Raw genomic sequence first — 25722 nt, 5'->3', positions numbered from 1 at the left:
ACATCAGAAACGGCCTTGAATCTTGAAGATGACGATGATGATTTCGTTGCCGAACCTGAAGGTAACAATTTTTTTGTGTTATATGATGTTTATTCAGTTCTGTGTGTATGATTTATGGTTTGGAAGAAGAATGGTTCATTTTTTTGTAGTATGGTAAGAAAAATTATTCTTCATTACAGTATGCTTTGAAATTATTGTCCCTTCTGCCAGAATGTTCTATTCATATAAACTTAAAGATTTTTGGTATTATCCTAGAATTATTTTTGTTGTTTTATTAGCTAAAATTCTAATGAAAAGTTCTATAAATAAGTAGTTAATTAGCAAGGTATAAAAATTTTATATTCTAATGGAATCAAAGGTTGTAGATGATTAATGACTTAAACTGAAACATTCAGAGTTGTTAGATATTGATGAAGTTGATATGTGTAAAATTCAAGAAGAATAGAATGTTGTATATGAGTGTGACTATCCACATTGATAGTGGATTATATGTCTTGAATTAAAATGTATATGAGTCTGGTAGAATTGAAATTTAAATGTATATGATTCTGGTAGAATATTAATTTGTAGACTATTTTAGTAGAATAGAATATAAGTATTTCAATATGCAGTGGGTTATGTTTCAAAATGAAATTGATGAAGTTTTTTGTAGATTATTTTATATTCTGTTAGAATTGCATATATTCTAATATATTTTTGTAATATGTTTTTTTTTGTATTCTGTTTGAATGAGAAATTTGTGTGTATATTGATTGTGTTATTGAAATTAATTGTTATTCTGTTAGGATATAAGGAATATCTTATATTTTAAAACATTAATATCTAACTTTTTATACTAACCCTTATAATTTGTATGTAATATCATCTGATAGAGTTTAAAGAGTGTGTTTTTTTTGTTAATGTTTCCTTTTATTCTGTTATCATTGAAACAAGTTGTATAATATGTGTAGTATTTGTTATGTAAATGTTATTAAGATATTAGTATGAGTTAAAATCAAACATGTACAACTATTCTATACTATTCTAGAAGAATACAAATATGTGTATGAATATAAGTATTTTAATGTGCATTGGGTTCTGTTTCAATCCTAAAGCTTATGATGTTTTTGTAGTTTATTGAAGACAATTCTAGTAGAATACGAATATATGTATGAATATAAGTTATTGAAGTAAATTGTTATTCTGTTAGAATATAAGGAATATCTTATATTTTAAAACATTAATATCTAATATCTTATACTAAACATTATATTATTTATTGTGTGTTGTAGCAGAACAAGTACATGAAGAAGAACAACATGTGAAACGAGAAAGAAGGTCAAAGAAAAAGCTTGATAAATCAATTGAACAAAAGAAAAGTCCTAAACCTTTAAATGTACTACTTTTGGAAAGAGAGGTAAGGTCAAAGAGGAAAAATGATAGAGTTCCAATTGTAAAAAAATTAAAGAATAAGGGAATTGATGAATCTGTCAAAGAGAAACAGGAAGATAATGTTAGGAAAATAAATAAGGAATATCCACCTGGTTTAAGATACCTTCCAACCAGAATGAAATGTGATAACATCACTGCAGCTGTTATGGGGATGTCACCAGAACAAAAACAAGCATTTTTTAGAATGGGTTTTGGATCAATTCTGCAAGTGAATATTACAAGTTATCCGGGGCAACTAAGCTACTATCTTTTAGATGTGTATGATGCCGATAGTAAAAGACTTGTCCTACAAAACTCTGTTATTGAGATAACAGAACAGACAGTGCATGATATGATGGGTTTGCCAATTGGTGGAGAAGACATCAATGAGTTGCCATTGTGTGATAAGGACAATCAAATTCTGGAAGAATGGAGGGGACAATATAGTTGTGATAAGTTCAATGGTGGGGAGTATTTAAGAAGGATTCAGGCTACAACAAAGGATACTTTGATGTTTAGGCTTAATTTTTTAACCTTTTTTGTTAGCAACTTCATAGAGTCAATGTTGATGGGAACAAATCAAATAAAAGTGGTAAGGAAGTTGGTGTTGGTAGAAGACTTTTCAAAGTTAAATTGGTGAAATATATGCTTGATTGTTTGGGATCAAGGAAAAAACTATGGAAAAGGGATGAAAAATCAAGCTACTACAGTGGTCCTATTACACTCCTGATTGTAAGTTTGACATAATGTTATATGAAAATATAGATTTGGTATTGATTTATTATTGATGTATTAATTAAGTTAATGTTTTTTTTAGTTGGTGTACGTGTATAACATGAAGTATTCTATCAAGATAGATAAAAGGCTTCCTTTTATTGGGCATATTAATGGTGCTAAGTTATTAGAGATTCAACAATTGGAAATCAGTTTGGGAGGGTTCGGGAGGAAATTTCGGGATGAGCATGATGATGTCGATACGAGGGATGAAACAGGAGGTGAAGAACAACAATTGCTCAGCTTTAAGAGGGATTTTGGAGATGAGGAGGTAATATTATGTTTCTTTATGGATAATTATTAAATCTGTAATTACTGTAATTAATATTTGAATGTATATTATGGTAGAATATAAATTTCAATCTGTGGAATACTACTAATTTGTCTATACATTTATAATATTCAAGATGGTGAAATATTCTTGTAATGTAATTAATAATTAATAATATGTATTGCAGGCATACGCTGCTGTTATAGAACATAGTTATGGGGTAATTCTAACAGAGAAAAGTACTATGGAGGTTGCGTTGAAGGATGGTTTGGAAAAATTCCCTGATAGTGTGGTGCTGAATGAGTGGATGGAAAAGATGAATGAGATTTTCAAGGAAGTGCAAGAAGGGGCAAGTAACAAAAACGTGCATGAGCCTGAGTGTTGTAATGAGTTGAATATGAATGATGTAGGTGATGGCGGTGAAGTAAACAGTTCACCTGTTCGAGGATTGATACTTACTGAAGTTAATGTAGAAAAAGAAGTCAATTATAGTACACCTGTTGATACCAATTCTTTAACAATGACTCAGTTTCATCGACTTCCAATGATTAAGTTGTTGGATGAAACTGAGTTACAGGTGTATAGAAGGAAACAACTAATGTCAGGAATCAGTGGGGATAATGTGGTTGGAAGAAATATAGGAGAAGCTGTTTATAATGCTGCAGAAGATGATGATAATGATAAAAGGGAAAAACGTATCCCTAAAAAGGCAAAAATATTTCATTCGCCCTATATTGAAAGAATTGTTAAGGTTGGGGATAAACTGACTAAGGATGAAACAGGGATATGCAATTCAGTTTTTGCATCTAATAGAGATGATGGGTTCGTATGTATATGACTCACTTATTATATTTTTAGAATATAAATGTGAATGTATTTAGATTGATTTTATATATAATTTTTGTCACAGGGATGAGATTTGGGACATTGGAACAGGTCATCTGCTGCACCAGGGTTTTGCATATCAATTCAATCAAGGGATGTTTTTGCATTCTAGAGTAATTGATTGTTGGGTTGCGTTTTTGAATAAAATGGAGAACTACAAGGATGAATCATCGCTTTCAAGATTTTTCTTCGATACAACTATTGTGGTATGAATTTATTTTTTAAATTAATTGTAAATTCAAATTTATTTTTGTAGAAATTAATATTGTTGTTGATGTGGGTTTTTACAGACAGAAGAGATATTGAATGAATTAAAGTCGGAAGATCAGAAATGTAGGCTTTTTGCTACTCTATTGCGAATCTACATTAATAAATTTGATGTCAAGCCAAGTTTCAGAGATGTTGCCCTTGTAAGTTTATGTAGTAAATGTAATATTTGTTGCATCACTTAATATTAAAGTAACTTCTTTTTTTAATGTGTACAAGGTTTTCTTCCCAATAGTTGATGATGAGAAGTATTATTTACTCATCTTTGATCTGAGATCAAGTTTATACTACATAGTAGATCATGTGAAGAGAACAGAGAAAGTATGGCATGATACCAAACCTGGTGGTAAGATAATCAATAAAATTCTGATCACTAGGTTTTTATTCTAAAGTATGTTATAAAACTATGTCTGATGTATATGTTGTATTTAATGACAGAAAAAACTGTTTTGCAACTACTTGACATCACAACATCATCCAATGGCAAAAGCCTTAACTTTTAAGGCGGGACGGGTGATGAACATATATTGGCAAATAGAAAAAGCTGGAACAGAATGTGGAATCTACCTCATGAGGCATATGGAAAGTTACATGGGGGAAAATGAAGGGCGTTGGGAGTGTGGTCTTACAGGTAAAATGTCTGGTGATATGAATGCTATAATTAAGTTAAGGACGAAATACATGGCAAGATTGTTGACAGCTGAGTTCAATAAGTTTAAGACTATGATAGTTAAAGATTTTGAAGCGTTTCGTAAGCTGGATATTTTGGAACAAGATATGATTCTTCAACAGTCAGCTGAAAATAGGAAGAAAAAAAGAAAAACAAGGGGTCGTAGGTAAGAACTTGAAGTGGTAGTTTGGTTTTTTTAAGATAAATATTGACATGACATTAGCTGAACCTTTTTTTGTGGTTGTTAAAATATTATTATGCATTATGTTAGATGTTTGAAAAGGTACTTTGTCTTGTAATGGATTATTAATTTTGATATAAAGGTTGTGTTGATGCGTTGTTTAATTTCTGGGATGATGATGTTGTGCCTTGTGAAAAGCAATTCTGGTTGAATGGGAAGTAGTTTAATAATCAGTTTTTTTATGGGCTGCTTATGAATAAAATTTAGAAGTAAATTATGAAGATTTTTTAAATATAATGCAAGGTTGTTGTTGATAATGTATGTGTTGATGTATTTTTTGTAATAATATTGTTAATATAATTCAAGGTTGTTGTTAATAATGTTGTGTGACTGTACTGTTTTTTATGCTGATATAATATAGTAAATGTTACGATTCTGGTAGAATATGTTATAGTTTTTTTAGGTATAATGTACCCTTTTTGAAATTAAGTATGTGTGGGTACATGTATAATGCATAAAAAATCAAAATATAAAATACTTTTGGAATGGTTATGTTTTAGAAATATGAAGTCAAGTTCATCGACTTCTTATGTTGTGTGCCTGGGCTGTATTTGCAATTTTTTTATGCTGATAGATTAGTTTATAGTGTTATTATTCTATCAGAATATGTTATACTTGTATGCAAGTTGGATGTAGAATGTAAAAGTAGGTTTAAAAATAAAATTCTTTTGGAATGAATATCTTTACGTAGTATATAGTATTTTTGAAAGAAAATATGATATAATTAATACTTCTATACTACCATAAGCAGTAAAGCATTTTTGTTAAAATGAAAATAAATCTTAAAATGTTTGATAAAAGTTGTATAACTTGTTGTAAGTAAGGAAAATAATGAGTTTATACAAATGATGGAATGAATATTTGTATTACGTGATATGATTATTTTTAAGTAATAAGAAATAATAAATATTGTTAGATTAATTTACAATGTCATCGTCACTAGCAATGAAGGTGAATACTTTATTAAACGACATAAAAGATAACATTGAATGTGAACCGACAAAATTAAAATGAAATGTCCTTCTACTAAAACCAATAAAAAAAACAATCAAGGAAATTATTTCTCGGCGTTCTTTAAAGGACAATTTCTTTTGTCATGATGAACCATCTGTTGACATGTAGCACACTTCCTCTTAGCTTTGGAGTTTTCTTTCTCAATCATCTCTTTTGTAGAGTTTAATCTTTTCCCACGACTACCGAATCCTTTGTTATGAATATCTGTAGAATTCTGAATGTCGCTAACATTAGATACTACATCAGGACATACTACGCCTAGAAGCTTCTTGAATTGTTCTGCTCTGTTCGGTACATCATGAGTTGGACAATTGTCTACGAATCTTTTTTCAACTTATTCTGCTCGTCAAGGTATAACTTTAACTTAGCTGCATCATGGCTTAAAAAAGACACACAACGGTCAACGGTTGAAAAAATATCAATAGCAGTCATGTCGGAATTAGAATCGTCAAAAGAACTATTGAAGCGTCTTTTCAGTAATTCTGTTGGAATAACATCCCTACGCCAATGTTTCAAAATGTACTTTTCAGGAATTTGTTCAATGCCATAAAACTTAAACACACAGAATATGTGTCTGCATAAGATCCCTACATGTTCAAAATGCATACTAGTACATCTGAATGAACCAACTTTGGTTGAGTGTGTGACCTGGAATATATAAGATGATTAGTGAGTATGTTTAAGTTGTAAGTTTTTAGTGTTTAAATTTGAATGATAGAATGACAATTAAAGTGAAAACAAATATATCGTGTATTCAGTATCCCTTATAAGACAATTGTAATTGTATTCCTCATCTTTGTCATCCACATCGACATCATTTGTTTGCCTAGTGGTTATGTTGTTTTTTTCTCCAAAACAATAATTGTGTCAACACCGTTGGAAGATATCACATTTTTTTGGAAACAATTATCTTCAGCTCTTGATATCTCTTTCTGAACCTGATAAAAAATCTTGCGCGTGTATACATTTGAAGCATGAGGTTCATTCGGACTACGGGTAATGAATTTAGGAAAAGTGGTGGCAGTATTAAAATCATTTAGAAATTGGTTATGTCTTTGTCGTTCCATGACTGATTCAAAAGTCATCATAAACATGATAAGATAAGAACCGGTTAATGTGGTGGTTTGAAATGACCAATTCTGACTTTCAGACAGTGATGTAGTTCGCATAAGACCAGACATTGGAATGTGCTTGAAAAATGCGGGGATCCAAGATGTTCGCAAACCATACATAGTATTCAGCCAACTGTTATCTGTAATTTTAAACTCGTCCAACATCATACGCCATACATTCTCGAATTCATGTGGTTCCAGCTTAGAATTCCAAATTATAGAGTGAAAACGCTTTCGAAAGTTTTGATTGGTGGCTGCATCTTCAATTGATAAAATCTGTATAAAATGAAATTTCATGAGGATGAGTATAGTTTAAGAGTTAAAGCAATTGATTCTGTTAGAATATGAGAAAATAATTGTAGAATCATAACATAAAGTAAGAATAATATTCGTTTGATGCATACCTTATTTGGCAACTTCTTTGTTATATGCCACATACATAACCTATGATGTGCAAACGGGAAAACCTTATCTATAGCTTTTTTCAAAGCTGGATCTTGGTCAGATATAACCAATTGAGGTTGTTTTCTAAAAGCTTTCAAAAAATCCCTAAGCAACCATTCATAAGAAACTCCATCTTCTTTACTTAAAAGTCCAGCACCAAATGTTACACACTTTTTGTGGTTATCGATGCCACCAAATGTTACACACTTTTTGTGGTTATCGATGCCAGTGAATGGAACAAAAACCATATCATACCTATTTTGAAAATAAAATATTAGTTTACATAAATGAAAACAATGAAATTGTTATTGTAAAAGTATTAAAGGTTAGAAATACTTATTCATGCTGAATGTGGCATCGAGTGATAGAACGTCTCCGAAAGAATTGTAGTTATACTTTGCTGTTTCGTCAGCCCAGAATAAGGCATTCAATCTTTTGTTCAACACTTTATACTCAAAAGTAAATGATGGGACATTTTTCGTCCTGTCATTCATCTTGTCAACAAGGAATTTCGCGTCCCTCCTACCTATGTAACAATTAAGATTTCTCCTAGCATTCTTGAAATTAGAAACCAATCCACCTCGAACAGAAGGACCGACCTGAAGAGCACTATACAGTCTATGTGCTTTTACAGGACCAATATTTTGTTTTGACAAATTATGAATGAAAATTTCATGGGAATAATCAAGTTTTCTCTTTGAACGAGATAAGTACATATTGCTCTTGCTAAACAACTCGTGATTATGTTGCTCGACAAAATCACTCACGACATATGTAAGAGTACCGGGAATTATTTCTAAAACAACTTTCGCTTTACAATTCCTCCTAAATAAATCTTTCCTTCTTTGAGTTTTTTTATGCTGAATGTCCAGAGTATCTACTTTACTAGTATTTGGATTACCTTCCCGATTGCATACAAGATGTCTATTTGTAATAATCCCATTTTTCGTTTTTTGTACTCTTCCAAGCCTGACATCAAAACCAGATTCTAATGCATAGTTTCTATTCATTGTTACTGCTTCACCATATGAATTAAATTTTGATGTAACTTTTGGTTTGATATCGTCTGAAACAATCGGGGTCCAATACAAGGTGCCACCAGGAGAAACGTAATCATGTGTAACATGTGGTTGTCCTGTTTAAACATAGCAAATAAAAAATTATTCTGAAAGAATTATATAAATATTATTCTAAAATAATTTTATTTTTCCTGTAAAAATTTCAATATCCTAAACTCAATTTAGTACCTTCACTGAAATCAATATTAACCTCTGTATCTTCATCAACGAAGTGATTTTCGTCTTCTGCATGATTTGCGTCCTCTGTATGTCATCGATGAAAATATTAACATTTAACATTAAACTTGTTTGTTAAAATATAGAATCTGAAATACAATGAAAAATTAAACAGTATATTCAAAAACTCACCTAAATTAGGATTACTGCTTTCTCCTATTTGAAATCCGCCATCATATAGTGTATCATTATCAGGAAAATCGAAATCTTCAATTCCATTGTCATCATCACTAGCCAAATAATGTTCCTCATAAATATGATTATTGACATCTGGTTCTTGATCGCCCATAACTAAGAAATTTCGATAGTGTTTGTATATGCTTTGGAAGTTGAAAAAATAAAATATTATAAATTGTCATACAAAATAAATAGGGATGAAAACGGATTCTATGCAAATTAAAATGCTTGATATTAGGGATCACTGATAAAAATAAATGATTCCGATTTGATTGTTTTTTAGAACATGATAAAGATAATAATATTCATAAGATACTATATTCACATTCCAAATGTAAAAAATACCAACAACACATTAAAGTAATTACTTTACAATATTATTATGTATTTTTTAAATTAATTACTTTACAATATTATTATGTATTTTTTTTTAAAAAGTTACACAATATTTTATTAACGACATAATTCTATTAGAATGATATATCAATATGGATTATAAAACTTTGCATATTATCAGAATGACATAATTCTATCAGAATACTCTACCAATATGACTTATAAAACTTATCAATTTGTGTTACATCGAATCAATGCACACATTGAATATCATTCTGAAAGAATTATATAGCAATATGGCTAACAAAAAAGTTTACTATGTGTTATCTCCAAATCAATCTACTAGAATATTATAGTAATATGGTGCTGAAGACAATTAACTCTTAAACTGTTTAAGTTCAATTATTTGTATTGCTCATTGTTTACAATATTTATTTTTTGATATTATGTGATTTGAATTTATGAAACATCATACATATTTTATGAAATATAATGAACATTATTTTTTGACATTATGTTGGAATGAGAATTGTAGTGTTTTCATCTGATATTCTGTTGGAATGATATATTGTATGATCCTACGAAACATAAATATACCAGAAACCACATACATCTTTAGTTGTAAACATAATAATTAAAGGAAAACACCGAGAATTCATCAAACGATAATTTTATTACACTGAACTGAAACTTAATAATATCATATAATTCATCAAAAACATACTTTTATTTTACTGAAATCAAAGTAAATAATATATAAAAACGACTAATTTGATGAATTTCTTGTAGTTCTATTCTTTCTTCAATCCAAAATGACAGTTCCTGCTATCATGACCAAAGCCAAAACATTTTTTACATCTTCTTTTTTTCTTCACAACTTCATTCACCAGGTTCTTGGGATCATTGACATTACCCAGATCCTTCTCGGGATTTTGATCTTCATTTTCCTGGAAGATTATCAGATTTGATACATATGTATATGTAAAAACAGTAAAAGGGTGTGTGGGGGACGTTTCAAAAATATCTTCATTATCATAGAGAGATGTTGTTAGTAATGTATGAATACCTGGTTCCGATTTCCAGTATGAACATCCATCGATTGTGTAAAACAAATTGATCAGCAGCTAATGGAATCGACAATTGTGTTCTGTGAGGGGGGACGTTTGCATCGAGTATATAAATAAAATTATATTAATGATAACTAAATCAATCATAAATCATTGCCTAATATAAAGGGATAAGAATCAGACTGAATAAAGAATTAAAATGAAAGATTACATAATTACCCTCAAATAATATATAAAATAATTAATAATTTGCTAAATTCTCATTGGTGCATTTAGGCACACAATACTTGCTAAAAACATTTGAACCTAACTCTCTCTCTCTCTCTCTATATATATATATATATATATATATATATATATATATATATATATATATATATATATATATATATATATATATATAAATTAACCTTGTTTTAATAAAGTTCCTCACTACAACCTTTTAGTGTTATTGTTTTTACATATGCAGTACAAAACCAAGAAGTAATATCTTACCATTTAATATATATATATATATATATATATATATATATATATATATATATATATATATATATATATATATATAGGGAGTGTTCAATCGAGAACATTTCTTATTACGAGAACATTTAAGAACAAATTTAAACCACACAAAATTTTAAAATTAAGATCATCAAATAATATTAATATAAATAAAAAATAAGTCAAAAAAAACCCATTAACCAACATTATCTTGATTAAAGAATTTCACATAATACAAAATTTTAAATTTCTTGATAAAAAAGCTGAAATATTTCAGTTTTGATATCTTATCTTTGAAGGATTGTAACTCATCGAATATAACAACAAAAACAACGAAATTATAGTCTAAAATCATCTACAAATTCTAAATTACACGTTGGAAAAAATCTCATGTCAATCCGACTTAAAACGAATGAGATATGTTTGTTTAAAGAATTTCACAGAATACAAAAGTTTAAATTTTCTTGCTGAAAAGCTAAAATATTTCAGCTTTAATATCTCATCTTTGAAAGATGGTAACTAATCGAATATAACACTAAAAACAACAAATTTATTGTTAAAAATCATCTACAAACTCTAAATTACATGTTATAAAAAAACCACATGTCAATCCGACTTAAAACTAATGAGATATATTTGTTTAAATAATTTCGCATAATACAAAAGTTTAAATTTTCTTGCTGAAAAGTTGAAATATTTCAGCTTTGATATCTCATTTTGAATGAATGCAACTAATCGAATATAACACAAAACAACAAAATTATAGTCTAAAATCATCTACAAATTCTAACGCCTTGTTCCCCAGTTTTTTTGTAAATTTATTAAAGGAAAGAGAAGGAAAATTTTGACGGAAAGAAAAGGAGGTGAAAGAAAATATTCATTATTCCGTGTTCCCGAGTTCAAAGGAAATGAAAAGAAATGAAAGGAAAATTTTAAGTTTTTGTGTTCCCGAGTTAGGAGGAAAAAGAAAATAAAACTAAATTTTTTTTTCCCCGCACTTTCTTCCCAAATCCGTCCAATTTGGGAGGAAAATTTGGAAGGAAAATATGACTCCAAAATCCTTCCCCTCCCCTCACTTTCCTTCCATTAATGAAACTCGGGAACACGATTTTCCTTCGACACCCCTCACTTTCCCTCCGTATCCTCCCATTTCTCTCCTTAAGTGGAACTCGGGAACAAGGCGTAAGTTATACGTTGGAAAAAACCTCATATCAATCCGACTTAAAACGAATAATATATATACTTGTTTAAAGAATTTCACGGAATACAATTTTTTTAAAAAAAAAAAAATAAGTCGGCCCAAACCGGTTTTTACCCGAAATCGGCCGGACCGGACCGGTTTCGCTCAAATCCTAGAACCACGAACCGGCTCGGGGGTCCAAAAAAAGAGTCCGGTCCACAAGTTCAAATGCTCACCCTGCCTCTTTCGACATCATTTAAACTTTGGTGGTCAAATTGTAAAATTGAAAAGTTTAGACGCTAATACGGTATTGAATCGTCCAAAATTGCCCAAACGCAGTGATGATGAACACATCGTCGTCTCCCACAAAACCTCCCTTAAATCCTTCTGAAATCACTGAAACACTAACCAAAATCCTCGCCACGAACACTACTTCCACCTCTCTCACTTCTTCAATCTCCGAATTCATCCCACATTTGACCCCTGGAATTATCCATACAATCATCTCCTCCAAAACCCTTAAATCAAACCCCCAGGCTCTCTTAAATTTCTTCAAAATCTCCCAAATTCACGCTCCTAATTTCGTCAATGGCTCCCCCACCACTCTTCCGTCGTTCTTCGTGGTGCTCCAAACACTATTTGCCCACAACAAATGGTCCGATGCCAAAGCTCTCCTTCTTAGCTTCATCGGCGCCGACACGCGGCATCGTCTCCTCCGGTCCATCCTTCACCCCACGCGGGACATCCCTCGTCACTCCAAAGCACTTTACGACACAGCTATTGGTGCTTATGTCCAGATGGGATACCCTCAGTTGGCCATGATTGTGTTTAGGAGGATGAAGAGACTCAGGATTTGCCCTAAACTCATTACCTGCAATACATTGCTTAATTCTCTGGTAAAACACTCATCCTCCCGTTCCATTTTGTATTCTAGAGAAGTAATTAACGATGCTATCCTACTTGGTGTCGTCCCCAATGTGAATATGTTCAATATCATGATCAATGGCTATTGTTTAGAGAACAAATTTGGCGATGCCAAGGATTTGATGAAAAAAATGAGAGAATCTAACTGTCTACCTGACAATGTAACCTATAACACTTTGTTGAATGCTTTATGCAAGAAGGGCAGATTAAACGCAGTTAGGGAATTGCTTCTAGATATGAAGAATCAAGGTTTATTTCCAAATCGCAACACTTATAACACTTTAGTTCATGGATATTGTCAGAGGAAAGGGTGTCTGACAGAAGCTACTCATATCATCGATCTCATGACACAAAACAACTTCCTGCCTGATCTTTGGACTTACAACACCTTAGTTAGTGGACTTTGTGATGAGGAAAAGATTGAAGAAGCCATTAAAGTTATTAACAAAATGGAGGATTTGAAATTATTCCCTGATATCATTACTTACAATACATTGATAGACGGTTGCTTTAAGTGTAAGAAAAGTTCCGAAGCAATCAAGTTTCTTGATTTGATGAGTGAAAGAGGAATAAAAAGGAACGAGGTAACCTACAATATACTTATAAAATGGTATTGTAGAGAAGGTGATATGGATAAAGTTCTTGAAACAATAAACGATATGGAAGCTAGTGGATTTTCTCCAGATAGTGTAACATATAACACTTTGATTAAAGGTTATTCCAAAGTTGGTAATCTAAAAGAAGCATTAAAGATCATGAAAGAAATGAGTGGGAGACGTTTAAAAATGGACACTTTCACCCTCAATACCATTCTCCATGCCTTGTGTCTAGAGAATAAGCTAGATGAGGCATATGAGTTTCTTAAAGATGCTAAAAAGCAAGGTTATATAATCGATGAAGTAAGCTATGGAACTTTAATGATGGGGTACTTCAAAAATGAAAATTTTGAAAAGGGTATGAATCTTTGGGATGAAATGAAGGATAAAGAGATTGTTCCTAGTGTAATTACATATAACACTGTTATATTTGGGCTATGCAAATGGGGAAAAATGGAACAAGCAATAACTAAGTTAAATGAGCTTCTTGAAAACGGTTTATCTCCTGATGAAAAGACATATAATACAATTATTCTTGGGTATTGTTGGGAGGGGGATGTTGAGAAGGCGATTCAGTTCCATAATGACATGGTTAAGAACAATTTTAAGCCAGATGTTTATACATGTAACATTCTTTTACATGGGCTTTGTAGTAAAGGGTTAGTGGAAAAAGCTTTTACTCTTTTCAATACATGGGTTTCAAATGGAAAAACAGTGGATTTAGTAACTTATAACACGTTAGTGTCATGTCTGTGTAAAGAGGGGAGAATTGAAGATGTGAAGGAGCTTGTTCTTGAAATGAAGGAAAAGAATCTTGGCCCTGATAGGTATACATATAATGCTGTTCTTGGTGTGGTTAATGATGGTGGGAAGAATGAGGAGGTGGATGATTTGATGGAAAAGATGATTGATTGGGGGCGATTTGATGATTTGGACTCTAGTGGGGGTGTGGAGGAATTAGATGGAAGTTCAGGGGGGTATTCGGAAAATATCGATAGGCTTTGTAGTGAAGGAAAGTATCGGGATGCAATGTGTGTTTTTGGTGAAGTGTTGGAGAAAGGTGTGGCTTTGAAGAAGTCGACTTGTATTAATTTGATGTGTGCACTTGTGAAGAGAGAAATCAGGTCAACTGTCGTTTGATTCTAGTGAAAAAAAAGTCAAACAAGGTATATTTGTAGTGTAATTACATGTCATTTTATTTTATTTATCAAGTCCATGCAACTCACATTTACAAATTTGTTATTAATCTTATTTTGTGTTCTGTTTCCTGATTACATTGCAGAATTTTTGCATCAGAGGATCCAAGGAATGGTGTATGGATTACTTCGGAATCATTGATTCCAGTAGAATAGTCAACCATTGAACATGAAGGTACCTTTTCCATTTGAATCATGCGTTTTTAATTTTTATGGGTTGAGATAGCCTATGTAAGAATAGATAGGTGGCCTTTTTCAGGAAGAAGAGGGCTGAATAGTAAATAATGCAAGAAAATATCATTACATCAGAATTGGAACCATAAAAAATGTGAAATGACAAAAATAAAATGCCAAAAACTTAAGAATTTACTTGTAGTTTCATTCGGAGGGATGCAGTGGGTATAGGAAATAGAATGTTGTTTTGATTTTGCGGTTAATTTTATTTTTTTGCCATGTCTTTTTCATTATAGTATTTTTTTTTCTTTTATTATTAAATTTTGTAATTTTTATTTAACATTTTGTAACTTGTTATTGTATGTGGAATCGAGTCGGACTAGCAGTCCCCATTGCCAGTTTCTTATGGGACTGGGATTCTGTTATTGTTATTGTTGTATAATTTTTTTTTTTTATCGGAAAGTAGTCTGTACAAGTGAGATTAAAAAATAAAATAAAAAATGAATAAATACCTGAAAGGACAAAAATGCCTCCGACTTATAAAGAGAAAGACTTAACGAATGGGCCGAACCTGCACGTTTTGGTAAACCACAGGGACCAATTTTGCAATTTACTCTTTCAAATTGTTTGAGAGATTGAGCATGGGCCGGGTTGGGTCGGTTTTGTGGTAAAACTGAACCTAACCCATTTATTTCGGTTTCTAGGTTTTAGGACCTGTCAGGTTTAGTTTTTGGTCGGTTTCGGTTTTTTGGTTCTTGGGTCGGTTTCATTGGTTTTTTGGTTCAACCCATGGATTGATGGGTTTTGGGTTTAAACATGTGGGTTTTGGGTTGTAACCCATTTTTCAGCAAATCTTTATAACTTAAAAATGAAACAAATTTAACAACCTAGATTAATGAAACTAAAAAATCCAATTTTAACACAACACAACATCAAAAGTATGTTGCTAAAAGTTAACAGCAACCAAGTTTAAGAACAGCAAACTTTAATAAGTTTTTAGAAACAAAACAAGTAGCAAACAACTCACAAGCCATATATTTGGTGTGATTTAGTATCAAAATCCACCTCCTTTCGCATTTGACGTATATTATATTTAACATAGAAAGTCAAATTATAGCATATCCTTGAAAAACATGTAATAATCTCGAATTGGGTCGGTTTCAAACCCATGGGGCTGGATCGGTTTGACGTACTAAAACCGAACCCAAAACCCATTTTTCGGTTTTTAAAAATTTAAACCCATACCCGACGGTTTCTCGGTTTTGGTTTTGGTTTCGGTTTCTCGGTTTTGTTTTTGTCGAGTGGCGGTTCAATAAAGTTTTGCCATTTAGGTCCTTTAAGATAAATAAAGTTTTTCCTTGTGGAAGATTTGTATTTATACCATGAGTAGTTATTTTATGTTATAATTAGATTATCCAATCAACACAATCAACGGACATAATTGTGGTATCAAAATCTTTGATCATATGAGCTCTTCTTTTGTCATTTATACATAAATACTTGTACAACACGAGTACATTTATATATAGATTTTTTTTTTCTTTTCTCCAACAACATACATCAACAACAACCACCTTCCCATTTTCAAACTTCCACTCACCTTTTGGTGTTAGTATTTGTCCTACCCAATGACTTTTTCCCAACAGAAGATGGTGAACCCGAGACTGCAACCCGCTTCTTGGCTGACCCCACCAAAGCTCGTGTATTTTGTACGCGTTTCTTTCCTGACACCATTGGAGTGGGACCAGGTTTTGACATCGGAGACCAGGCTTTCACAGACTTTGTTGACAAAACCGCCACCTTTGACTGCGATCTTGCTGGCTGAGCCGCCACCTTAAAGGGCGGTGATTGGCGGCTTGCTGACCGATTCCATTCCCAGCCTGCACACTTACTTTTTTTCAAGTTCTTCCTCCATGTTTGCTGTTTTTACAAAACCAAAAACCTTAAAAACAAATACATGAATTGGGTACTTTGTATATATACATAACTTTTAGAGTAATACCTGATGAGTGTGTGAATAAGCTAATACTTTTTCTCTTCTTTCAACAGCCTCCTTTTTCCTTCGTAAACTTTCGTCTACCTGTTCCTTAGATTTCGGACTCAAATCCCAACCGCTTTTTTCCTGATGAAAAATAATAATTTTAGTATCTTTAAAGTTATGTTATCGTTTCTGTTGTAACATTATTTTTAGTTTTATATGGTAAATGTAATCAAAATAGAGCATTTGAAAAAGGCAACTTACTGAGGATTTAGAGTTGTTGAGCTTATTTATACGCTTCTGATGAAGCTGTTGTCGGAGAGCCTCGTTGACTTCAGCTATTTGAATCTTCCTGGTTCGAGCCTGAGACCGGACACGAGCCATTGTTTGCACAGACTTTAAAGTGGACGCGCCTTGTCGTTTCACTGTCTGGCTATACATATACATTTTCAATCTCCTCCATGCCTTCAAAGGATTCGAACCGTTTCTTACCTATAAAATTTGTATTACAAGATTCACAACTCAAACTTTAAAGTCTCAACAGTCGCAGTGTGAGTTCCAGTTCCAATATGGATTGGGCTCCTTCTGGATACTATGTATCTGATTTACATCTCATATAATGATTTTAGGACTAGATACTATGAGTCTGTTTAGAGGTTGCTAGAAGAATAATTAATTACCAGATATCCGCGATAAGCCTTTTGAATCTTGATGGCGGCGATATCTTCTTGTGATTTGATACGGGGGGATGAATCTTGATCCATGGGCTCATGTTCGGGTTGTTTGAGCTCGGGTTCATCAATGGGGGGATTGTAAATGGAAGGGCTAGCTATTGGCGCTTTTGTTAGAGATAAAGATCTATCCAAGCTCATTTGATTTCCATGAAATGATTTTTTGGTTGATTTTGATTTATTATGGGATTTCTGTCACAATGGGAATGTGTTAACGATTGTTGGCATTTCATTGAATTTATTTCATGCAAAACGTGTTGAAAGTGAAAGAAAGAGATACGAACCTTATGTTTCTTCTCCTTGAGATAAGAAGTGGATATAACTTTCCTGACTGCGGAAAACCAACTCTTCTTTCCCATTTGCTCCTTAAATCGTCTTCAAAAAAATATTAAAAATTAATATCCACAAATCTATTCCAAAAACAGATATTGAAGTGAATGTTATACGTAGCATTTATCAAATAATATGAAAATTGGGGAAGAACATATTGAAATCGTTAATAATACCTGCTGCAACAACCAAAAAGATTCAATCCTTGGCAAGGATAACTCCTGTTGCTGCAGAGAGATTTTGGAGTGTGAGAAGATGAATATTGTTGATGGACGATGAAAATGGTGGGGGAGTTGGGGAAGATATAGCAAGAGGAATGCTATTTTGGGTAACGAAAAAGGTGGTATCCATAACCTCTCTTTCCATAATTGGAAAAACTGGACGACTCTTATTAAAAAGCATGCATTACCATCAATTGTTGCCCATTTTTAAACCAAGAGAAGGAGAGGATGTCAATGGTTTCTACTTTCGAGGGGTATTTTAAGCAACAATTTAAAGAAATTGAAGCTACAATTTCATCATAAAATTTGATGACACTAACTAGAATCCTTAAGTCGTGGTGGCATCAAAAAAAAAAAAAAAAAATTCCGAACAAATCTAAAATAGTAGTTGTACTCATATTTTAAGATGTTGCACCTAATAAAAAAAAATTACACTAACGGTTGAAATCGGAGTGGTGATCCATTCAAAAAAAATTTGAAAACTAGATGACAACCACGTAAAACAACAACATTAGGGTGTCTGTCTTCTTGATTCTTAACTTCATACGGAACTATCATATACTTAATTCCAGTACCCTCTTCTTTCATTTAGTGATATATATATATATATATATATATATATATATATATATATATATATATATATATATATATAGAAGTAAGTTCAAATAAAAACAGTAAATAGTGTGAGAACGTAAAAACACTATGTTTATGTTATTATTCTGTAATGAATTTTGTATATGTGTATTGTTGAAGTAATTCTAATATAAATATTAACTTTCGATTAGTCATATATTCATTACAATGTTATTATTCTATTATAAACTTATGTATGTGCATTTTTGTAGTAAATTTTAATTTTAATTGTAACCTTTGACTATTCATTTATTCTTTGTTGAATAATGACATAAAGTTGTCGATACAAAATTCATTGCAGAATAATAACATAAAAAAATGTTTTTACGTTCTCACACTATTTACTGTTTTTATTTGAACTGTCCCCTATATATATATATATATATATATATATATATATATATATATATATATATATATATATATATATATATATATATATATATATATATATATATATATATATGGATTGAAAAGATTCGAATACGTTGCCCGAACAACGTTGCAAGCCTTCTCCTTGCCACTCCTAGTTAAATCCTCTTGGATTTGAACTTAAGACTTCCTTTTTGGGGGGCCACTTCCATACATTTGAACTTTGAACTTAGGACCTCCCTTAGGGAGCCGATTGGTAAAAATACATATAATTAGTTATTGAAAAACTCATGGGATACTATAATCTCTATTCTAATAAATGAATAGTTTTAATCTTCTTTTGTCAAGTGTTACTCCAATACAACTCCTCATTAATATTATGTCATGTGTCATGTAGATATATTAGACAACTCATTTCAAAATTTAAAATTTACATTTTCTAATTATATGTTAAATTTGAAGTTGTAATAACTTTAAAATTTTGATATATCTCTTAATTAATAATTTATTTAAAATGACTTATTTAAAATAATTGATTAATAATTATAAATTTTTATTATAAAAGTTTAATTAATTTTATAACCATGGTTCCCATATGTTATAATCTAGTGAGATTATAAAAGAATTGTATCTGAGCATTACAAACATATCAAAAAGATCTCGAATTTATAACTTACAAGTAGTCAAAAAGGCCATCAAACTATGACAAGATGTCATTTACACATGAAATCCAATCAATACTAATGAGAGTAGGATGTTATAACACCTTGCATGTGAAAGTAGGATGCTATAACATCTTACTTGTAAAATAGTAAATTCATCATTTAGGTCAACAATAAATGACTAGTTAAATAAAAATGGTAAATTCGTAATTAGATCAAAACATCCAACCACACAATTTTGATGTTAATTATAGCTCTCTCCCAGTTATAATGATTTGCCATCGACGTCACAAAATAAGATATATGTAGAGTAGCTCTGCAAAAGAGCCCATATGAATAGGAGAAAACTCAAACATATAGATATTTATAGGATCATGTCGCAATAATATGAGATACACTAACCGTGTAAGATCAACTGGTCAACTAAGTTTCAATAAATTTATAACGGTACCAAAAATATAAAAGACGTCCAGAGTAATTTTATATTTATATGAAGTGCAAAAAACCATGCAAGATTTGGTTTTGGTCTATCAGTTTTTTTTTCTAAAACATTCACATTTTCTAGAAAAATAAATATAACATGAATTTTCTGAACAATCCATTGAGAAGTCAACATGGCAACCAAGTTTCTCTAAATTTTTTTTGCTTATTAGTCATATATGTATTTAACAACAACAACAATACAAACTTTGTGGAGGATAATTAAATTTTACATCTTCACATCAGAAATAAATGAAACCTACGTTCAAAAATTGTGAAATAGAATTAACCAAGAATATTATATACGCTTCCTTAAAAATAAAATTTCGTAACAATAAAAAGATAAACCAACCTTTTGTAGGTGATTTTAGTGTCATCAGACATTTTGTGTAATTGGATCTAACATGTGAGCTAAGGGTTTTATTATTTGTACTCTATATTATATATTCGGTGAATGCGAAGTGCATGCATATATAAGATCGAATTATAAGCCAGTACGACAAAGTGACAGGGGTCAAGGGGGCACGCCCCCTTGTAGGTCCAAGGGGCAGAGCCTTGGCGGTGGTCCTGCTAATTCTAGTGGGTGATTATGGTAAGATTGATAAATCTTGTCAGTTTTGGAAACCATTGATTATGTCGTTAGTTTCGAGATTTGTCTAACTAACATAGAAGATTAAACCCTAATATGTCATGCATATATACGACTCCCCTTTTGAGTCGTATATAGAACCATTTTCTAAACTTTTCTTTCTTCTTGAACGAACTCAGAATTCTTTGACGATTTAACTTGTGTTTCTATGTCCTAGATACACAAGTGTCATTGTGGATTATCCTAGGCTGCATTTTCTGTATCACAGACATAAGGTGGAGATATCAGTTTGGAAAGTGAACTTACACGATCCATCAGGAATCCGGTTCTCCACCGTTACCCTATTCATATATCTTCCAACACATTTTACTCAAAACCATCCATCTTACACATCATAAAAAAACATATATATATATATATATATATATATATATATATATATATATATATATATATATGAAAAATCGACCTAAATTGTTATAGAGAGCTAAAACGTTATACAAAATTCTAGATAAAATTATATAAATGGTCCCTATAGTTTACCAAAAGTCACTTGTTGAATTTTTTTGACAAACGTGGTCCTTGTGATTTCCAAAACTTGCGTGAATGGTCCTTTTTATGACGTCATTACTGTTCATTTGTTAGTATGAGGGTAACTTTGTCTTTTGTGGTAGCAGAGACCGAGTTCGTGACTATAGATAAACCATAGGGACAATTTATGTAATTTTGTCTATATTTTATGTTTATGAGTTTGTGGGTTTTCCACCCCTTTACTTTTTAAAAATTCATTTTGACCCCTCCACTTTGAACTTTGTAAAATCTTACTTTCACCCCTATAGTTTCTAAATAGTCTTATTTATTTCATGTATTATATATAATTTGATTTTCCTTAATAACTTTCATTGTTAACCTTAAAAAAACTAATTTTTTACGCGTTTATTTTTATATATGTATCGGTATAAATTCAAGGTGGTTAATGTTTCAACGTGAATATAGAACTTCCTTTCGTTAATTTTTCTAAAAACATTAATTGATTTTTTATGTCCTTGTCGGTTTAAATTCGAGTTTGTCTATGTTTCAATGTAGTTTTTTTTATTTACATTTTTGTGCTTAATTTTTTGTACGTTTACTACGCATGAGTCAACTCACATATAATAACATAAAAACAATTACGTTGAAACGTATACAAACTCGAATTTATACAGACACACGTAAAAAAATAAATAACTTTTTTTTTTAAATTATTGAAAGAAAGTTCAAAATTGACCACCTTGAGTTAATACCGACACATACATAAAAAAATATTTTTTTTAGTTAACGAACAAAAGTTATTATATATGACTCGACTCATGCGTAGGAAACGTACATAAAATTAATCACGAAAAACATAAACAGAATATGTCGAAACGTAGACAAACCCAAATATAATATGTTTTTTTTAAGTAAACGAACGAAAGTTATTATATGTGACACAATTCATTTGTAGGAAATATACATAAAATTAAACACAAACATTAAAAAAAAAAAACGTCGAAGCATAGACAAGTTCGAATATAATACGTTTCTTTTTTAAATTAACAAACAAAAGTTATTATATGTGACCCGACTCATACGTAAAAAAATGTTACATAACATAGACAAACTCGAATATAATACGTAAAAAAAATTAACGAATGAAAGTTATTAATGAAAATAAATTATATATAAATATGGGGGATAAACGCGAAAATTTAGAAAATATATGGGTGAAAGTAACATCTTACAAAGTTCAAAATGAAGGGGTTAAAATGAAATTTTAAAAAGTAAAAGAACCACAAACTCATAAATATAAAATATAGACAAAATTAAATAAATAATTCATATTGTTTACCTATAGTAACAAACCGCTACCTAAAAAAACCAAATTACCTTAAACTAATGGATGAACAGTAACGACGTTAGGAAAAATGACCATTCATACAAGTTTTAGAAATCATAGAGATCATGTTTGTCAAACAAATTAATAAGGACTAAGTTTATAAGACAAATATAATACGCTTTTTTAAATTAACCAAATTACCCTCAAACTAATAGGCAAGTTCAAATATAATATGTTTTTCTTTTTTTAAATTAACAAACAAAAGTTATTATATGTGACCCAACTCATACGTAAAAAACATACATAACATAGATAAACTCGAATTTAAATCAACTCGTGCATAAAAAACCAAGTAATTTTAAAAAAAAAAAATTAACAAACAAAAGTTATTAATGAAAATTAATTATATATAAATAAGGGGGATAAATGCGAAAATTTAGAAAATATATGTGTGAAAATAACATCTTACAAAGTTTCAAATGAAGGGGTTAAAATGAAAATGTAAAAAGTAAAAAGGTGTTTCAAAAAAGTCATAAACTTATAAACATAAAATATAAACAAAATTAAATAAATGATTCCTATTGTTTACTTATAGTAACAAACGATTACCTAAAAAGACCAAATTACCAGTAACGATGTTAGGAAGAAATGACCATTCATGCAAAGATTATATTTGTCAAAACAAATTAACAAGGACTAATTTTATAAGTTTTGATAAAATTCAAGGACCGTTTATGTAATTTTGTCAAAATTTTATAACAATTGTGACTATTAATGAAAAGACAGTAATCAAAAGACTAGTCGATTAGTCATAATTTCTAATGATAACATCTCATCTTTCTACCTTTACTTGAGTATATAAGAGGATAAAGCATATAGACCTAATCACAATTATATCAAATGTAGGAAGTTATTAAGAAAATGATATAATTTCTTTTTCGTAAATCAATCGTTCATTTTTAGATCATAGATTTTTCGATTTCTAAAATTGTTTTGTTAATAGTATTAAGTTATTATCTACAAAAGAATTAACTTCATTTGCAAACTAACATTGCAAAATACAGATAAGAAAAAAACAAAATTAGCAAAGTCTAATTTCTAAAAACAAAATTACTATCTCAACTTGCTATTTACTAAATCATCTCATTTGTTAAAATTAAGGGAAATTAAGTAATCTAACCATTTTTTATGGTTTTTTCTTTAAATAACTAATTTTCTTTTAGCAAAATAATAATTTTCTCCTAGGTTATTTCAGAGTCAACTTCATACTATATTGATCAGGTATGACCCATTTAAACGTTTCAGGATGCCTATTTACATGTTCCGGAGGGAAAAAAAAATACAAAACCTTTATTTCAGATTTTATTCCGAAATATCTACATATTTCGGAGCTCTACACATTTCGGAGTAAAGCAACAAAGAAGATATGACATACCATTCTGATGATTTGGTAGTTTTACGGGTAAGTTTTTCATTCCTACACTATTAATTGCTTAATTATAAGATTAGTAGTGTAAAATAATTACTATGGAACACAAAGAACACGTCTGAAATACGAAGAACACGATCCTAACAATGTTATATGTTGGAATATGGTACTCATAGTCACAACAGTTGATAATATTATTATTAATAGTATGATATTTTTGGATTACACGCAAAGACATATGTAAACATCTTATGACATGAGATAATTATATGGACAAGGTTTGTGAATAAATTAAGTCTTTAATTAATTAAATGAAATCTAGTGATCTAGAAGGTTTTAGATTAAGGAATTTGAAAGTCAGATAATTACCAAAGATAAGGATAATTTTTATGTGACAAAATATTTATCATTTAAGGGTTTAAATCATTCCCTATAAATAGAGAGTCCTAGGCCGGATAAAATGATGGAATTCTCTCTAAAAAATCCCCTAGAACTTGGCAATACTAACTCGTTCTTGAAACCCTAATATTAGCAACCTACGCGAAGCGTAATGAGGTCTATATGACGCGTAGGCTTCAGATCCCACTTATGGTTTATGGAATTCAATGTATTCATCTATAGGGTGAAGTCAGATGTTGTCGGTCTGTTCCTTGGGTGCGACTACGAAAAAGGAGCTTTCCGTTGGGCTCTTAGCACTCACCATTCAATCAGATATGTGAAGGTTACAATGACTACAAAGATATGTATTCTAGTTTCCTTCTTGTTTAGTTTTAGTTGCAATTGATTGTTTAAACATGGATCCTTGTCTGGCTTATGAGGTTATTGTTTTTAGTTGCTTCTGATGTGTGTCTTTTTTGCCTTTTAGATCCTTCATAACCCTATAATGGTATCAAAGCCGAATGTTCACGTCTATTGCACTTTAGGGTTTCCGTTCTTTTGTATTTAATTGAGTTTGTATGTGCAGATTTGATCTAATTTTTAAAATTTCAGATTTAGTTTTAAATGTTTTAGAATTGCCTAAAAATTTGTTAGGATTTAGACTGTTTTTCCGCCTATGCAGTGAGCGGGTCACGCTACACGACGCATCGACGCTGATCCAATAAACCTTAATTTTTCAATATCAACATCACACATTTATCTAAGGACGTGACGCTTAGGTCCTCCTAAGCAACGCGTAGCCTCCGTTCTCAGAAAGCCTCCCTTTTGTTTCAAGCATATTTTCCCCTTACGTGACTGCCTCGATTTCGTTTACATGCAAACTTGTCAATTTTATTAAAGTTGAAAATCATTATGAAAATTGGTTTAATTATTTAATGGGTGCTTAATTAATTAAGTAAAAGTTAAAAAAAAGTGTCATTATTGATCGAATGCTTGTTGAATTAATTATTGACATTACGTCCTCGCATGTCCAATTAGAATTAAAAGACATAGAATTTAAATACTTTTAATTCCCTTTATATATATATATATATATATATATATATATATATATATATATATATATATAACATAAAGTACAAACATTGTGTTCTTGTATGTTTAAACACATTATCAATCTTACTATGACTAGACTCACCTACTCTCACGCTACAAGGAAGGTATTAGGAGATTTCTTCGATTCCGAATGAGGTCAGCTTTTAGAAGCATTTAGTGTTTGCCACCTCACCACCTTCTTGCGTTTACCGAAAGGGTTTGACAAGGCGATGTGTCAAGTTAAAAGTACTAATTTAAAGTATTAAAACAAAATCCCACTTTAAAATAAATAAAAACAAAAATCATATGCTATTCATGAAAAACGCACATTTATAATTATATATTGTGGATGGAACATGTGTGGTTTACAAACACATCAACGTGATGATATAATTGAAGATGAAGTGGCACTCACGAGAATTAATTATG

General features: G+C 30.8%; 3 protein-coding genes across 5 annotated transcripts; 1 reads left to right on the top strand and 2 right to left on the bottom strand.

Annotated features, from left to right (window-relative positions):
• Window positions 1-5847: 5847 nt before the first annotated feature.
• On the bottom strand, window positions 5848-8672 carry LOC145140641 (protein FAR1-RELATED SEQUENCE 5-like). The gene is made up of 6 exons (XM_079074062.1): window positions 8516-8672; window positions 8336-8410; window positions 7425-8223; window positions 7049-7343; window positions 6779-6920; window positions 5848-6119 (listed from the first exon to the last, which is right to left on the bottom strand). The coding sequence occupies exons 1-6, from the start codon at window positions 8670-8672 to the stop codon at window positions 5848-5850; spliced, it is 1740 nt and encodes a 579-aa protein (XP_078930188.1).
• Window positions 8673-11947: 3275 nt separating this feature from the next.
• On the top strand, window positions 11948-23845 carry LOC145137626 (Pentatricopeptide repeat (PPR) superfamily protein). 3 transcript variants are annotated; one of them, XR_013721149.1, is made up of 3 exons: window positions 11948-14330; window positions 14447-14535; window positions 23697-23845. XR_013721149.1 is itself a non-coding variant. In XM_079071753.1 (2 exons), the coding sequence occupies exon 1, from the start codon at window positions 11986-11988 to the stop codon at window positions 14302-14304; it is 2319 nt and encodes a 772-aa protein (XP_078927879.1). In that variant the 5' UTR covers window positions 11948-11985; the 3' UTR covers window positions 14305-14330; window positions 14447-14959. The 3 variants fall into 3 exon arrangements, 1 of the variants encoding a protein (XP_078927879.1); XR_013721148.1 differs by lacking the exon at window positions 23697-23845 and adding an exon at window positions 14620-14959; XM_079071753.1 differs by lacking the exon at window positions 23697-23845 and having other exon boundaries at window positions 14447-14959.
• Window positions 15976-17869, bottom strand: LOC145138098 (uncharacterized). Its single transcript, XM_079072246.1, has 6 exons — window positions 17750-17869; window positions 17528-17618; window positions 17193-17435; window positions 16777-17004; window positions 16537-16656; window positions 15976-16454 (listed from the first exon to the last, which is right to left on the bottom strand). Exons 2-6 carry the CDS (start codon window positions 17600-17602, stop codon window positions 16131-16133), a joined length of 990 nt encoding a protein of 329 aa, XP_078928372.1. The 5' UTR covers window positions 17603-17618; window positions 17750-17869; the 3' UTR covers window positions 15976-16130.
• Window positions 23846-25722: the final 1877 nt, after the last annotated feature.

This window comes from Lactuca virosa, chromosome 9, assembly GCF_052849685.1.
Source record: "Lactuca virosa cultivar CGN04683 chromosome 9, Lactuca_virosa_CGN04683_v6, whole genome shotgun sequence".
Lineage (NCBI taxonomy): Eukaryota > Viridiplantae > Streptophyta > Magnoliopsida > Asterales > Asteraceae > Lactuca > Lactuca virosa.
The sequence above is the reverse complement of the archived record's forward strand: the minus strand, read 5'-3'. Positions and strand labels throughout refer to the sequence as shown.